At 41.8% G+C, this 18006-nt stretch overlaps 1 protein-coding gene across 1 annotated transcript in view; it reads left to right on the top strand.

The window, feature by feature from the left end:
• HPS3 (HPS3 biogenesis of lysosomal organelles complex 2 subunit 1) overlaps positions 1–18006 on the top strand; it is a 38933-nt gene that overhangs the window by 16318 nt on the left and 4609 nt on the right. The window contains exons 11-15 of the mRNA XM_072996062.2: positions 1784–2014; positions 3501–3686; positions 4875–5063; positions 7134–7241; positions 8919–9125. Of these exons, the coding sequence (XP_072852163.2) occupies positions 1784–2014; positions 3501–3686; positions 4875–5063; positions 7134–7241; positions 8919–9125 (921 nt within the window). The remainder of the gene's footprint in view (positions 1–1783; positions 2015–3500; positions 3687–4874; positions 5064–7133; positions 7242–8918; positions 9126–18006) is intronic.

Below are 18006 nucleotides of genomic sequence, written 5' to 3'. Positions count from 1 at the left end.
TACCTATGATTTTAACTTATCTTTCATGTTCAGGTCCAAAGTGAACATGGCAGCACCTCCAGAAAAGGGAAAGGTGCAAAGCAGATCCATGATGAAATGTCACAAACTATGGGTGACAGTGGCCCTTCATATGCAACAGTTAAACGCTGGGTCGTCAATTTTAAAACTGGCCATTTTGGTGTTGAAAGTGAGAAACCCAGTGGAAGGCCTGTTTCTGTCTCTGTGCCTGCAAATGTGAAAGCCATCCATGACATGATCATGGAGGACCGCTGAATATCAGCCAAAAGTATTGCTACATATCTGAGAATATCACATGAGAGAGTTGGTGCCATTATCCACAACGACTTGGAAATGACAAAGCTGGCAGCAAAGTGGATCCCCAAACTTTTGACAACCAAACAAGAGAGGAAACGTGTGGAGTCATCAGTGGCTGTTTTGTAACATTTTGCAAGAAATGAGTCAGATTTCCTGGGCAAACTGGTAACTGGTGATGAGACATGGATATACTGTTATGATCCTGGGACAGAGGAACAGTCTAAGGAATGGAGGCACAATGGTTCCCCCAGGCCAAAGAAGTTCCGAGTGCAAAGGTCGGTGCAGAAGCAAATGGCAACATTATTTTTGGGATAAGAAGGGAGTTCTGCTGGTGGACTACCTCCAACAGGGTTCAACCATCAATGCAAAATATTACTGTGCTTTATTGACAAAGTTGAGGCAAAACATCAAAGACAAATGTCGAGGAAAGCTCTCCAAAGGTGTCATCCTGTTGCATGACAACACCTCGTCACACTCTGCAGGTGAAACAATGGCAAAACTGACGCCCTTAGGCTTTTAAGCGATGCCCCATCCACCCTATTCTCCCGACCTGGCTCCTTCTGACTATCATCTTCCATTCTGTTTAATGTAGCTGCAGTTGACACAACTGAAAGGAGACCCTTGGCGCCAAGGTACTTATATGAGGGGGAGGGGCTTTATTCTAATGTGTTTTTTGCTAGCAGAGAAGATCTAGAACTTTCTGATGAGGCTCCGCACAGGCGTGGACCACCCAGGGTGTGAATTATAGAATAACTACAATTACAGGTGGTTTATCTATCAATCTGCATGTACCATAGGGCTTTATTTATTTTTCTAAATTTTCTTGTTGCCCTCAATGTGGTTAAAGTAGCTATACTATTACCAGTATTCATCTAGGAGTCCAATCAGATTTGGAATGAGGGGAGGTGGCAATAGCTTGTTCTTTGCCTTTGTCAACAGAATGCCTTGGGCTGGCCCCACTACTCTGCAAAGGTCTGAGAGGTCTTGGCAAACCTCTCAGCTTTAGACCCCTTTGTCCCATGTAGATTAGGAATCATCATATCGACCTATTGTAACAATTTCTGAGATGGTGTTGTGATGTGATGTGCTTTGAGCACTTTAACAATGTGTATGCATATTGTGTTGGTACAAGTGTGAACTGTTGAATATTGCTATATGTGACTCAAAGAGTGATGTATGTTTGACTTTTGTTAATATGCGACAGAAAAAGGATTCAAAGCAGATGCCCCAAATAACGAACATTTGTGTCTCATCCCCCCCACTCCGAATTTTCTAACAAGCCAAAGAAGAGCTGCAATTTTTTTCATATCCCAAGTTGTTTTTGAAATGAATTAAATACTATTGTTCCATTAGTATCTCTGAGGAGGTTTGCTTATGTGGCACAGAACGTTCACAAGCAGAGAAAGACTTTGTGACAGGGATGAAACTATGTCCAAAGTTTATCTTGAATGTCTCTTTATTTTACCAGGAACTGGCAGCAAAAGTGCTCCAGATCTTCTACTTGGCCGAGCCAAACCAGATGCCCCATATCATCTGCAGCCCTTCCATGAAAAACGTGTGCCCTAAAATTGCTATGGAATATCTACAAAGGGTAGAAGTGGTTGTACCGTCTGTTGTGGTAACACTAACCAAAGCATCTATGGCTCTGAAAATGGGAGATTTGAATAGATGTCAGAATGAGCTGGACAACTATGCAGAGGTAAAGCCTGCTATTAAATGTTACTGTTTCCATATTAGGGTTTGGTTCCTTCCTGTAATCAAGAAGGAAGGACAGAAGAAACCAACGTTCTTGTAAGAAAAAGGTTTCCTGTTCAGGCATGTGATTTTTTTAAAGACCTCTGATGCAGTTTTCCTTTTCCCTGTTCCCTATTTTGGAGAGAGGTGCTATCTTATGATGGAGCTTTTTCTTCCCCTGCAGTAGATGCCATTGAAAAGGATCATGTAACCCTAAATGGTAAAAATGTGCCCAAATTAGCTAAGTAGATAGCTATGGCCAGCCCAGATAGATAGTACTGGCCTGGACAGGCTTGGTATAGACCAACCATCCTGACAGACGAATGTGAGGAAGGCATTTTATTAGCAAACTGTAGTCTGTTTGGATAGTTTTGCAGGGATTTGTAATAGACAGTGTTTTGGTTCCTGTAATACTCATGGGAGTGGAGAGGAGAGAGAAGAAAGTGGAGACAGGTAAGCTATTATTAATGTAGAATTGGTGGGAGAGTTGCATGTTGTGGAACCACGGCATGTTTCAGTTTCTGTTTCTCTCTCTCTCTCTCTGTCTGTCTGTCTGTCTGTCTGTCTCTCTCTCTCACACACAGACACACACACAGACACACACACACACACACACACACACACACACACACACACACACGCAAGCCTACCCCTCATGGTCCTGGTCCTGCCTTTCCCACATCTTAAGTCAATGTGAGTTACCTTATTTTTCCATGTATAAGACGCCCCTATGTATTAGACGCCCCCACTTTTCTAATCCAAAATTAAGAAATCTAAGTGGGGCTTAGCAAGTGTAGGGGGAAAGGATCAAAGTGCTGCAGGGTCGCTTTGATCCCTGCTTTCCCCTCCACTTGTTTTTGTTCTCTCCTCAGCTTACTTCTATGTATAAGACGACCCTCAATTTTTAGTCTAAAGATTTTAGATAAAAGTATAGTCTTATACATGGAAAAATACAGTACTTGGTAATGTGATCTGGACTGGTGTTTTAGGTGGTGTAAAGTTCTTGCTGAACCTTAGTTTGCAGTTGGATTATTAAATGGGCACAGGTTCTTGGATCCTGCATTCCTCTTTTCGTCCTTCTTCCCCACTTAACCAGCTGCATTCTGGACCATAAACTCTCTCTCTGGGGTGCGGTTTTTATCTTTGATGGAGAAAAAGCAGTTTTCAAATCTTGGTTTCAACCTTGTTCTAATGATGCTTAACCTTGGTATCACTGTGGCAGTTTACCTTATAATAGAGGAGAGTGCATATTTCACTGGAATAGTAGCTATGTAAGGGAACATATAGCCTGAATCTAGGAATGTTACATCTTTGCTGGCCTGTAGAGATGGATACGATCTAGGAATTTATTTTTGCTCCAGGCTGTGTTTGTATCAATAAGTAAAGCATGAGCCAGCCCCTCACTTGAGTTGACTGACATCTAGAGCAACTCTCCCTGTTTTTATCTGCAGATGATGCTGGTGTGTGGCTTTATTGTGGAACCCAGACTCCTGAGACAGCAAATTAAAGGGCAGATGGTCCCAACTGAACTTGCTGTTTACCTCAGGCAGAAAAGACCTGGATTTCTTGTGGCTTCAGTGTTAGCTTTACATGAGAACAATAAAATGGAGCTTGAAGAAGCAGACTTGTATATCAAGGTTTGTCATGTGTTTTTGTGCATTTTAGCCAATCTCAGAGTTTATTTACAACTTGCAAAACATTGCTGTTTTAATTAAAGGACAGAAACTACACATAAAAGTATGAGTCATACTCATGCTTACAGAGCTTTCTAAACAGAGAAAAACTTGAATTCAGTTGCTCAACATCTCTTAATTAATAGGGAGCAGAACCAAAGGAACTATTATTTATGGAAAGCATAACTGTCTAATAACTTCCTCAACTTCTGAAAGTATTTCATAGAATTCAACTTAGCTCCTTTGTTGTTGCACACAGGTGTTTGTGCAGATTGTAAATCATCATCAGTTAGTGCGAGTTCACAGATAAACTTAATGTGAGCTGCACTTCTTAGTGTTAGAGGCTAGAAGAAGTACCGCCAGCTTCCTTAGTTGTTTTGGCCATATGAGACATACCAGAGACCGCCTCATATGGATATGGTTTGTGCATATGCGTGCCTGGAATTGGTCTCAATTTCTCCTAAAAAATGTTTTGTGAGCCAGTTTCTTGTTGTGCCCAACATTTGCTCTATATTGAACCTGTTAAATGGATACAGTGGTGCCTCGCTTGACGAGGATAATCCGTTCCAGCAAAATCGCTGTAGAACGAAATAGTTGTCATGCGAAAGTAAAAATCCCATTGAAATGCATTGAAAACCGGTTCAGTGCGTTCCAATGGGTGAAATACTTCAGTGTCCAGCGAAGATCCTCCATAGGGCGGCCATTTTCTGGTGCTTGTAAAGCGAGGAATCTGTCCTAAAACACAGCGGAGAGCCATTTTACACAGCGGGTGGCCATTTTGAAAGCCTGACGATCAGCTGTTTTGATCGCCGTTAAGCGAAAAATCGGTTCCCGAAGCAGGGAACTGATCATCGTGAAGCAATTTTTCCCTATTAAAACATTGTTTTGCGATTGCAAGAGCAATCGCAAAAACTTCATCATTAAGCGATTTCCTTGTTTAACGAGGTAATCGTCAAGCGGGGCACCTCTGTATTGACCAGTGTGAAAACGCCAACCTAACAAACATTACTGCCCAAACCTTCAGTGTTACTTAAGATTTTTGCATCAATTATAGCCATTTCAAACTAAAGGGCAGGGAGCTGGTACAGAGAACTTTGACAGTAGAATGTGGTTTTGTAATTGTGTCCTTGCTTTTAATATTTTGTTAAACAGATGTTGACTGCCCAAGATGAAGATGCTGTCCCACAGCTCTTAGTGGACTTCTGGGAAGCCCTCCTTGTAGTCTGTGCTCAGGAAAATGTGGTTCAGAAGCTGCAGTTTAGACTTGCTACAGAATATATTTCAAGGCTGTCCAGGAAACAGATGCCAGATACTAAGCCACTAAAAACCACTGAAGACCTGGTAAATATCTCTCTCTCTCTTTCTGTCTCTCTCTGTGTGTGTGTGTGTGTGTGTGTGTGTGTGTGTGTGTGGTGTTGCACAGGCACACACACATATGCAAGAATGGGAATAGAATGTATACATGCAAGCGTGTAACAAAACTACCATTTAAACAGTTTTCATAAATATTATCTGATCATGCTTAACCAGCTTTTAGCTCCATTGGCTTCTTAAACAAATACATTTGAATGAGAAGTGGTTGTATTGTATGAAGAATGTAATTGTAAGCTCCAAAGAAAAGCCATGAGTATACAGTGCATAAAAAGCATATATGCATATTCTTTTCTGAAGGAAATAAAATATGCAGCCTGGATAAACGCCCATGTCGGCAACTGTATGTAGGAAGATATCTTCCCAACTATTCTCAGTGGAGATAGATCTGGACTGATCTCAAAATTTAAGGAAGGCCAGGTGTGCGTATTGCTGGCCAGGGGATCACAAGGGAACAGCCTGGAATCTCCAGATAGGGTTGAAATCCTTGATAACTAGGCTAGGCGGACCAATAGTCAGTTTAAATATAGCACAGCTTCTTGTATTCCTTTTTCTTTCCTCTGCCACCAACGTGTAATAACCTTTTCAGGTGTAGATCTTCTCATCCCTGTTTCTCCCTAGGTCATACATGAAACTTGCTTAGTTTAGGAGGGTTGGATTGTGATCTGTGTACATTTGCTTTGACCACTGCAGTTTTGGCTTACCCGCTATTTTTGAAGTATTTCACCAGACAAGAATTATAAATTTCAGTCTTTTATCTTTACAAACTCCGTGAGCTAAAAGGGGCTTCTGAGTGACCAGTGTGACATTGAAAACACATTGAGTCCCCTGTTTTGTGTAATACAGTCATTTGCAAGCTTTGGTCTTCCATTAACCAAGTCCTTAAATGTCTTTTTGGTGAAAGCGAGAACCTCCTATAAATGGCACATTATTTTTCTTTAAAAATCACTTTTTACTTGCACCTGCTTTTTACATGGTGTAAAAAACATGCTGCTTATATACTACCCCATAGCATTTTAAGCAATTCTGGGTGCTTCACAATTTAATTATGCAGGCTATCCATTCCCCCACAAGCTGGGTACTCAGTTTTCTGACCTTGGAAGGGTGGAAGGCTTAGTGAACTGAGCCAGCTACCTGGGACTGAATCCAGGTCGTGAGCAGAGTTTTGTCTGCAGTACTGAAGTTTAACCACTGTGCCATGAGGCCCCTTATAAAGATGCTTCATTATTTTAGAAGGTTTTTTTAAAACCCACATATTTGATCTGCAGCCATCTTGGGTTTTATGACCTGTGACTGTATGCAGCCATCCATACTGTGTAGCCCTCTGTGACAACTGCATATCCTCCTCAGCTAACCTTGCATCGTTTTGAGAAAGAAACAGACAAGGGTCTTCATCCTTTGTATTGAAAATCTAGGTTTCTGCAGGGAAGGTAGGGTTCAGTGTAGTCCACCCCTGTTCCTTAGAATATAAAATGGCTAGATAATCTATAAGACTCCTCAGCTGCTCTGCGCTAACCTTCTGCCTTCCTAGTCTCCAGCACCATTGGTATTCTCCAGTTTGGACAGACATGAGGATGAACGTGGAACATATTTTGTGGGTCTTGCTAACTTAGCAGGGGAAAGGATGGCCTGTATCAGTTCATCAGACCATTTAGTTTAAAGCTAACAAATATATTCAGTTTGAAGGATAAAGGAAGATATGTGCAGAACAGATAGTGAACATACCTATCTTCTGTGTAGAGAGGTGTCAAAAATAATGACTTATTTTTATAGCCTTCAGAAAACTATCATCAGTTTGTAGAAGTTGTTTATCTTGTTTTTGGGTTAAATAAGGATAATTAATTTTAATAAGAGTTTCTTTACTAAAATAAACATTAAATGAGCTGTGGAAGTTAAACATAGATGTTTTTAACATATGGAAGCAAGAATAGCTGTTTGCTTTTACATATTTTTCTGTGCATTTTTATTGGCCTAACAAAGTTCCACTTGAAGACTTTATATGGCTTTTTCCTTATCTTCCCTTACTTTTTATCCATTCAGATAAATTCCTGTGGTCATTATGGACTTATTTTTCCTTGGGTTCTATTCATGATGTCATTAGCCCCTCCTTCAAACCAGAATTCTTCTGAAGACCTTTCAAAATTACAGGTGATTTTTTTTTTCTTTTCTTCCCTCTTGCTCTCACTTTTAGCCTCCTAGTTGTGTAAATTAAACTTAATGTCATTTAATGTATGGAGAAATCTAGGGTTGCTCTTTATGTGAACACATGTGGACATGGCAACTTTCTCACAGGGCTTATGAACAGTGCTTTAATGGAGAGGCCCCTGGTTTATTCTTATAAATTAGTAAAAATTGGGATGACTGCTTAAATGCAAACTCATCAGATTGATCTGAAATAGTACAGTCAGCTGGAAGTAAGGGTCATTGGCCACAACTGTATAGATTTATATGTTGCTATTTCATATTGGCATACTTTAGTCCAGCATACAACAAAGGAGAAATAGTTTTTGGATGAGCATGGTCTGTGCAGAGTAGCATCAGAACAAAGAATTAGCCTACCAATGGCAAAAGCAAGCTTAATTTTTAAAATTTTGCTATTGTTTCAAAGCGACCCTACTGGGACTTTCAAGGTAAATGAAAATTTTACCAGTTTCACACACACATCCTTTGAGCTTCCATTGTTGAACAGGACTTGGAACCAGGTCTCCTAAATCTGTTACTTTGTCCATTATACCACATTAAGTATCACATTGTTTCAGGAACTATGCCAAGAAACACTTGCAAATTCTTGCACATAGAAAGGCAGTCACACAAGTATTTTTTGCATTTTACCAGCTGTCACCACTTCAGCATGTCACCAGTTGCACAAACAGACATGTGTAAGCACTCAGTGGACAGCCGGGAAGATCACACACATTAACTCATGCAGTTGTTGCTTTGTGGTCTGCCAGTTAACAGGATTCAGGGCCTAGTGTTTATTCAGTTGCTTCCATGTTTTATGTTTACTTGGTCTGTTGGACACTTTTTAAAACTGAAAATATTGCTTTGATAAGAACTGTATGGTCTGCTTAGTTTTTTAAAATGATGCTAATATTTAAAAGGTCCATATCAAAGCTGGTACAGCCTGCCTTTTCTGCTTTATTTTAAACTTCATGTGGGTGGGTCCAAAATGCAGCAACCAGCTTGCTAACTGGAGCTGGTCACAGGAATCATATAACTCCCTTTTTCCAGCAGCTCCACTGGCTGCCGATCAGTTTCCAAGCTCAATTCAAGTACTGGTTCTAACCTGTAAAGCCCTAAATGGCTTGCATCCAATCTGTCTCAAGGACTGTGTCTCCCCTTATGAGCCGGCTGATGTGTTAAGATCATCAGGGGAGGCCTTTCTCTCGGTCCCGCCACCTTCACAGAGGTGTTTGGTAGTGACACAGGAGAGGGCCTTCTCTCCTGCTGCTCCCAGACTCTGGAACTCCCTATCACAAGAAGTCAGGCTGGCCTCATCTTGCTGTTCCTCCACCAGCAGGAAGATCTTCCTCTTCAGAAAACCTCTCCCTCAGTGACTGCCTACCTGAATGGGCTTTTTAAGTGAACTGTTGTGCCTTACTGCTTTGAATGTGGTTTTGGTATTGCTTTTTAAGAAACCTTTTTGTGTGATATTTGCTTTATCCTTTTTTAGTATTTGTAATCTTACTGTTTTAGCTTTAAATAGTCTTTTAATGATGTAAGCTGCTTCAGGTCCTTTTTAAGGAGAAAAGCAAAGTAAAAATATTTTAAAGAAAGAAGTAAGTAAGTAAGTAAATGAAAATTTTCTTCCTCTCTTTCCTTCAGTCTCTCTTTTGCAGTCCATACATTAGTGCAGATTCTCTTCGGTCATTATTGGAGGCCCTTCCAGCAGATACAGTTTCTGGCCTAAGTGTTCACATTCTTTGCGATACACGGCTAGGAATGTACGAGAAAGCTATTGACAGACTCTTGGAGAAATGCCCTGAAGCTGTCATTCCATATGCCCAACATGAGTTGAAGAATGAACGTCAGGTGAGCATTAATTTAATCTTTATTTTAGCTTTTGCTGGGTCCTCTTTTCTCTTTAAACCCAGTAACAAAAAGTACAGAGGGCTCACGGAGATGTTTCTTTTGGTAATTGTCTTTTATCTTGAACAGTTTCCTGCATGTTTATTTTAATTATGCTTACTGAAACACATACATCCAAGATGTTAAGAACCCTGATCGGTGTTAAAACATACATTCGATACTGTGCAAAATGTTCATGAAATTTCCATCACTCTTTTGGGAAGGTGAAATTGCCATAAGATCATCAGGAGAGGCCTGTCTCTTGGTCCCGCCACCTTCAGATGTGCATCTGATGGGGACACAGGAGAGAGCCTTCTCTGTTGCTGCTGCCAGACTCTGGAACTCCCTTCTACAGGAAATGAGGCTGGCCCCATCTTTGCTGGCCTTCTACAGGCAGACCTTTGCCATCAGGCAAGCTTTTCCTTCGTGAATGGCTACCTGACTGTGATTTTTAGATGGACTGTTACTGTTTTGACTGGGCTTTTAATACTACTTGTGTTTACCATTTCTCCAAGTGGTATTTGTTTGCTCCTTTTTAATATTTGTATTCTTGTTTTAACTTTAATATTGTCTTTCGATTATGTAAGCTGCCTCTTTATACTTACTGTTCTTAGCTTTAACTATTGTCTTCTAATTATGTAAACCACTCATTGTTTCCAGCTTTAAATAATGTTGTTCAGTGATATAAGCCTCCTCAGGTCCTTTTTAAAGGAAGAGGCAGAGAAAAAAAGTTTTTGATAAATACATTAATAAATTAAACAAAACAGGCTGCAAAAGCCCCTTCATGGATTGCTGTCTTCTCATGGCGAAGGGGCTTGAATAATTCAGAGAAGCTATGGGCTATGCTGTGCAGGGATACCCAAGACGAACAGGTCATAGTGGAGAGTTCTGACTATTTATTTATTTATTTATTTATTTATTTATTTATTTATTTATTTATTTATTTATTTATTTATTTATTTATTTTATTTTTATCCCGCCTATCTGGACATATTAGCCCACTCTAGGCGGCTTACAATAAAAGAAACAATATAACCTAGACTAAGATAGAAATCAAAGAAAGATATAAGAAAAGAAAAATCGTCAGGAGTTTTCTGTTGGGAAAGCCTGCCTATACATCAATGTTTTTAGTTGTTTCTTAAAAATGTCCAGCGAGGGAGCCGCGCGAATCTCAGGAGGTAAGTTGTTCCAGAGACGAGGAGCCACCGCCGAGAAGGCCCGATTTCTGGTCTTCTCCTTCCGGGCCTCTCTCGGCGTTAGGCTCCTCAGCCTCACCTCCTGGCTCGCACGAGTGACACGGGTAGATCTTGGTGGGAGAAGGCGTTCCACCAAGTATCGAGGTCCTAAACCGTTTAGGGCTTTATAGGTAAGCATCAACACTTTGAAGTCGATGCGGAATTGGATGGGCAGCCAATGCAGTGCGGCCAGAGTGGGCGAGATATGTTGGAATCTTCTCACTCCATTAAGTAATCTGGCCGCAGCATTCTGCACCACCTGTAGTTTCCGCAGCAACCTCAAAGGTAGCCCCACATAGAGCGCATTACAGTGGTCTAATCTTGAGATTATGAGCGCATGCACCAAGGTAGTAAGCACCCCCACATCAAGGTAGGGTCGCAGCTGGGCTATCCGCCTAAGATGGAAAAAAGCGGTACGGACCACAGACGCCACCTGAGATTCCATAGTGAGCGCCGGGTCCAGATGGATCCCCAAGCTGCGGACCCCATCCCTGGCGGGCAGAGTCACACCCCCAAAAGTGAGGGAGTTTCCCAAGTCCCCAACTGTGGGAGCGCCCACCCTTAGTACCTCCGTCTTGTCCGGGTTCAGCCTCAGCCCGTTCTCCTGCATCCATTCCAATACGGTCCACAGGCAACGCTGAAGGGACAGAACGGCATCTCCTGCAGTTGGAAAAAAGGAGATGTAGAGCTGCGTGTCATCCGCATATTGATGGCACATCGCTACACACCCCCTGATGACCCGCCCCAGTGGCCTCATATAGATGTTAAACAGCATTGGGGAGATGATCGACCCCTGTGGGACCCCACAATTGAGGCTCCACGGGGCCGAGACATTCTCCCCAAGCTGTACTCTCTGGGGGCGGTCCTCCAAGAAGGAACGGAGCCAGGCGAAAGCCTGGCCACCTATTCTCAACTCGGTGAGCCTCCCCAGGAGGATACCGTGGTCAATGGTATCAAAGGCCGCTAAGATATCGAGGAGGACCAGCAGAGACATTTTGCCCCTGTCGGCCTCCCTCAATAGGTCATAACACAGGGCGACCAATGCCGTTTCTGTTCCGTGGCGCGGCCTGAAGCCCGACTGGAATGGATCCAGGGCATCTGTTTCATCCAGGAACGCCTGAAGCTGATCGGCCACCACCCTCTCGACTACCTTGCTTAAGAAAGAAACATTGGCGACGGGCCTATAATTGCCAATTTCGTCCGCTGTGAGTTATTGGTCCCATAAATGAGATCAAAACCACGAAACAGGAAAATCCAGGCTCCCTTCACCCCCGTTCGGAGCTAACTGCTTGAGTCAACACAGTTCCCGGGACATGAACTCTTGGCAGCCTGCATTTAAAGTCTGTTTCGATTTTATTAAAAAGAAACCACTTAATACCGCATCTTTACTGTTTAATGACTCAATTTTGGTAACGTAAGCCAAATTAATTATCTATAGGGAAACCGTTCTGTTCAAAAGACTAGAAAGGCCAATTATTAAACAACATAAGTTTATTTAAGTGAACAAAGAAAACATTTCTCTACAGTTTCATTTCTAAGCAACAGCATAACAGTTCAGCACCTTCTATAAAAATTAACTATTAAACAAAACAAAATCTAAACTATAAACTAAGGTAAGCAAACGGTATTCTTACGCAGTCCATATTGTTGAATTAGGTTCCTTCGCTTGGATCAAAGAAATGCAACGCCATGTTTTCAGAATCTCAAAACTCTCTTCTCTCCCACCGAGTTACTTTTTCCAACCTCTTGTAAATTTCTCCAACCTGCCCCCTCCTGACATATTCAACCAATCACGAAGGCAAGAATTAGCATAGGGTACGCCTTACTTTCCCACCAACACCAAAGAATTGTTTATCATACAGGTTAGAGATATTTTGACTCTGCCGTGTTTTCCTCTCCAGCTGCAGCGATAAGAAAAGCTGAAAATAACTACTAGTAATTTTCCAGAACTTAGCCTGTGTCAGACTCAAAATGGATTCCTCTATGGTTAAGACATGACTACATAACCCATCTCTAATTAGAAAAATACACTTCATCACACACCCCCGCTAAATTTCTTCTAAATTCAGAACAGTTATTCTGAGCTAATTTGAAGTAAATTGATAAAACAACTAAAAGTAAATGATTATATATGGATTATAACAAACAAGAACAGCAATACAATCTTTTGGCACACCATTCAGATATACAAAAAGGAAACAAGCACGTTAGTGTATTAGCCACAGTAACTACTCCAACCGTCTTCCATCTTCTTTAGCGGTCAGGAACATCTGGATCTTCACAGTACATCCTGGAAAGTCCATCCGCCACCACATTTAGCTTTCCAGGTATATGTTGAACTTCAAAATCAAAATCCTGTAATGCTAAACTCCATCTTAACAATTTTTGGTTCTGAGACTTCATCTTTTGTAACCAGACTAAGGCTCTATGATCAGTTTGGAGTGTAAATTTACGCCCCCATAGATAAGGTCTTAAAAGATTAAGAGACCAATATATAGAAAGAGCCTCTTTTTCAAGGATTGCATAATGTCTCTCTCTTTCCAAGAGCTTTCTAGAGAAGTATGAGATAGGATATAGATTCCCATCCTCCCCTTGCTGTAACAAAATAGCTCCTAATCCAAATTCTGAAGCATCGGTTTGCAAAATGAAAGGCTTATCAAAATCAGGTGATTTCAGTATAGGGGCATGAATAATCTTTGCTTTTAAGGCCTCAAAAGCCCCTTGGCACTCGGGGGTCCAATTAACCTTGACAGGCTGTCTCTTCTTAGTTAGCTCTGTCAGAGGTGTAGCCAATTCACTGAAATCAGGGATGAATTTCCTGTAATAGCCAACTACACCTAAAAATGAACGCACTTGTTTCTTGGTTTTTGGAATAGGCCAATCATTGATAGCTTGAACTTTGGCTTGCAGAGTATGAATTTCACCTTGACCAACCAAATGACCCAAATATGTGACCTTCCCTTTCATCCATTGACATTTACTAGCTTTGACAGTAAGGCCAGCTTGATGAATTCTAGACAACACAGTTTCAACATGAGACATATGAGAGTCAAAATCAGAACTGAAAATAGCAACATCATCAAGATAAGCACTAGCAAAAGGTAGACCTTTTAAAACTTTATCTATCATTCTCTGAAATGATGCTCCTGCGTTTTTCAATCCAAATGGTAGCCTTTTGAATCTAAAAGTGCCTACATGAGTGATAAAAGCGGTCTTATCTCGTGAATTTTCGGCTAAATCCAGCTGCCAATAAGCATTCTTTAAGTCAATTATGCTGATAAAATTTGCCTTGGCCAATTTTTCAATTAAATGATCCATTCTAGGCAATGGATAAGGATCTGAAACAGTAACACTGTTTAACTTCCTGTAGTCAACACAGAACCTTATCTCATCAAGAATCTTGCCAGTAGAATCTTTTTTCGAAACCAGAACCACTGGAGATGAGTATGGGGATGATGACTCCTCAATTACATCCAGAGATAACATCTTTTGTATCTCTTGTTCAATCCGTAGAGCATGATCACCAACTGCTCTGTATGGACTAGACCGAATTGGCTGACTATCGGTAGTGATAATTTCATGACTGACCAAATTTGTGTAACCTGGCTTATCTGAAAAAACATCTTGATATTTTTCTAGGATTTGGTACAGCTTTCCCTTCTGGAGTGAGGTACCTGTCAAAACAAGGTTGTCAGACCAATCACCAGCATCTTCTAATTCAGCTAGCATATCTACAGGCTCATATTCAGACTGATAACAAGCAACCTTATATTGCAAAACCATTGCAGTTCTGTCTTTATACAATTTCAACCTATTGACATGGTAACTTACAGGCTTTTTATCAGAATTCAACATTTTTACTAAATAATTGTTATTCCCCAGTTTCTGTACCACTTCCCCTGGACCTTCCCAGCCAACTTCTAATTTAGAAGGTCTGAGGGGGTTTAAAACAAGAACCAAATCTCCCACATCAAATTCCCTGTGTCTGGAATGTCTGTCATGGTAGAGTTTCTGGGTTGATTGAGCATTTAGCAAATTGTCTTTAGCCAATTCTTGCACAGCTAACAGTTTTTCTTGCAGATTTCTGACAAAATCAGCAACTGGAACTGTGCTGCTTTTCACCACACCTTCCCAATCAGATTTCAGGAAATCCAAAGGTCCTTGTAGATTCCTCCCAAATACCACTTCACTTGGAGAGAAACCACCAAGAGAAGTGTGAGCAGAACTTCGATAAGCAAATAAAACAAATGGTAACAGATCGTCCCAAATGTTACCATACACCTGTACCATGGTCTTGATCATCCTCAGTAAGGTTTGTTGACCTCTCTCAATTAACCCATGACTTTCAGGATGATAGGTGGAGCTAAATTTTATTTCTATTCCACTAAGTTCACAAATTTTGTCCATTAAAGAGCTACGAAACGCCCCCGCCTGATCACAAATTATCTGAGATGGTACTCCAATACGTGAGCACAAGTCTATGATGATGCGTGCGATGGTGGAAGCTCTTAGATTACTCAACGCATAGGCCTCGATCCAACAACTAGCTTGGCAGATGAAAGAGATGATGTATTTCTTCTTAGACTTAGTTGGAACAAAAGGTCCCATGACATCCATTTGCAAACATTGGAAAACTTGATCAGGTATTTCCATTAAGAGCATTTCAGACTTCGTTTTATCGGTCTGATAACCGGATCTTTGGCAATAGTCACATGAACTGACATAGTCCTTCACATTTTTGTTAATACCAGGCCAATAAAAATGCTGAGAAATTCTTTTTAAAGTTTTTTGCACACCTTGGTGACCACTAGATGGATTGTCATGAGCTAATTCAAGAATCCTCAGTCTGTATTCCTGTGGTACTACCAGCTGTTGTGTGGGTTGCATGTTCAGGTGTGATTTGGGATGATATTCTCTATACAAAAGTCCATTCTGGCCCCACACAAAGTTAACTTGCTGTGTTATTGGGTTTTGAGCATAGTCATCTGCTTGTGCTCTCAAGGAAGCTAGTGAGGGATCAGTCATTTGCTTCACTTTAAACTCAGCTGACCCCATAGGCACTGATTCCTCTATTTCCACTTCTGTATTAGCTGCATTATCTTGTTCTGCCACTAGATGTTGCTGCTGTTCTAAGTTTGTAGTAGGGACAGCTTCATCAGAAACACTCCCAGTCTCTGCTTTTTGGGTTTGGGAACGGGTAACCACTTTAACAGCAGGACCTTCCTGACTCTGCTTAAAATTCAAATAGGTGAGGTCATTTCCCAGCAAGAAGTCAGGTTTCCCCTCATGAGTGAGGCAAAGTTTAGTACCACGCCAATTTTTGAACGATAATTCCACAAACGCGAGAGGAATATGTTGTTCTCCCGCCTCTCCTGAACCATAGGTCCTAATGGGTAACCTTAAATTGTCCAAAATCAGTTCTGGGTGCAAAAATTTTCGGGATATGGAAGAAAGTTCAGCACCAGAATCACTGTAAGCATTCAGAACCACCTGTTCCTTATCAGTATACAAAATCACCTCCTCAGAATAAGTCTTCATAGTCCATTCTTTCTGAGACTCAGGGATCACGCAATCCGGATCCATTAGGATATACTTTTTCCCCTGTGGAGACTGTCTTATAGCTCCTGCTTGTTCTCCTCCACGAACATCTAATATTTGAGGCACATAGTAATTTACCGCTGCCTGTCTATCACTGGCTAGTGAAGCGGTAGTACTCCCACTGGGTTGATTCTGTCTAGGCACTGTGCCCATGACAGACTGGCTTTGAGTTGGTACTTGTTGACTCTCTGGGGTGTTAGGGCTCACCAGAGATACTTTGGGTGTGCCTCCCTTGGATTTGCGTGGCGCAGGTACCGGTGTCCTAACATCTGACTTTCTAGCTTGACTAGGGGGTCCTTGAGATAGTCCACAGTCCTTTTGTAGATGAGGGCCACCGCATTTAAAACGAGCAAAAGTGGGTCTGCTTTGATTTGGAGCTAAACTCCTGCGCTGATCAGTTGAAGTCTGCCTATACTCTTGATGGTAAGGCTTTTTAAAGTCAGGCTGGCTTTGTCTCTTAGGTGCCTCTGCTCTAGGCGCCTCTGCTCTGGCTCTAGGCGCTGGTTCAGGTTTTCTAAACGATAACAATTCGTCAGTCCTCAGCACAAGGGATTGGAGGTCTTTAAATTCTTTCTCTAGTAAAGAACTCCTCAACTCTAAAGGGACCAAGTTCATAAATTGCTCCATGAATAATGCCTTCCTCATATCTGCTACAGATCTGATTTTCAAAGAGTCCAGCCATTGGTCTCCTAAAAATTCCAGCCTGTCAGCTAAAGCTGCATAACTCTCATTAGGCAGTTTTTTGATTTTCCTAAAATTCTGCCTCAATAGTTCTTTTGTATAACCATATCACTGTTTAATAACCCAAACTAATTCAGACCAATCATAATCTTCCTCAGCCACTTTGGCTACTATTGTGGCGAGTTGACCGCAAATTTGTGAACGAAGGAGTTTGACAAACCAGTCTCTAGGTATCTCCAAATCTTGGCAAGATTGCTCGAAATTCTTAAGGAAGCTCAACACACAATCGCCCTCCTGGTATCTAGGTAGACTTCCCCTATCCACACTGGCTATAGAGTCTTTAATTGCCTGTTTAGCCTTTCTCTTTTCCTGCAGCTCTTGCACTTTTTGCTCTCTGCACTTATTCTTCACTTTCTCAGCCTGATTCAAAGTATTAACAAACTCCTTTTGGGATCTCACTAGATCTGCAACCAGCTGGGTTAATTCCTCAGACGCTGGCATCGGTGTGGGTGGATTTCGCCCCCCTGCACCAGACGGATTCTCACCAACGGCTTCCTCTGTAGGTCGGGGATGTTGCTCCTCCGCTCGCCCTCTGGAATTTCTCCGGCTTGGAATAGGCAATGGGTCAAACTCCTGGGGGTACCCAGCCATTTGTAAATCCAATTGGTCTTCTTCAACCGAATCTTCCACAATTGATTGTTCCCCCTCCGATTCCTCCATCAGCAACCTCAATTCGCTGGATGTTTTCCTCCGGCCAGTTCTCCTCTCAGTAACATGCTGAGCCATGCTGACTGCTTGCAGTCGCTAAGCTGTAAACCTCCCGCTGTTTCGGCAATCAATTACCGCCAGCCATAAAACTGCCCTGACAACCCTGATAAGGTGCTGTGCCTTAGCTGTGCCTAGCAACGAAAAAGCTTACTTTAGAAATTTACACCTAGTCCTTTAACAGAATCCGCTCCCACAACTGACCCTTTTCAGCCAGGGCTTCAGTTGAAAAGAAATAGAGCAGAGAGAAAAAATATATATATTTAACCAGTTAGCAGGACAACCCACGCTGTGTTGCTGCCTTGTCTCAAACTGAAAGCAGTCCGTGCCTGACCCTCAGCTTCAATTTACCACAGCATCTGGATAAATCCAAAGCAAACTGTGTGTAAAGAGAAAGCCCGGGTGTAACACTACTGAAATCAGATTGCAAATCAGGCCCGTGGACCGTCCCACCGTGCCACCATGTGAGTTATTGGTCCCATAAATGAGATCAAAACCACGAAACAGGAAAATCCAGGCTCCCTTCACCCCCGTTCGGAGCTAACTGCTTGAGTCAACACAGTTCC

This window comes from Pogona vitticeps, chromosome 3 (assembly GCF_051106095.1).
Source record: "Pogona vitticeps strain Pit_001003342236 chromosome 3, PviZW2.1, whole genome shotgun sequence".
NCBI lineage: Eukaryota > Metazoa > Chordata > Lepidosauria > Squamata > Agamidae > Pogona > Pogona vitticeps.
Note: the sequence above shows the minus strand (reverse complement) of the source record. Positions and strands in the feature narration are given on the sequence as shown.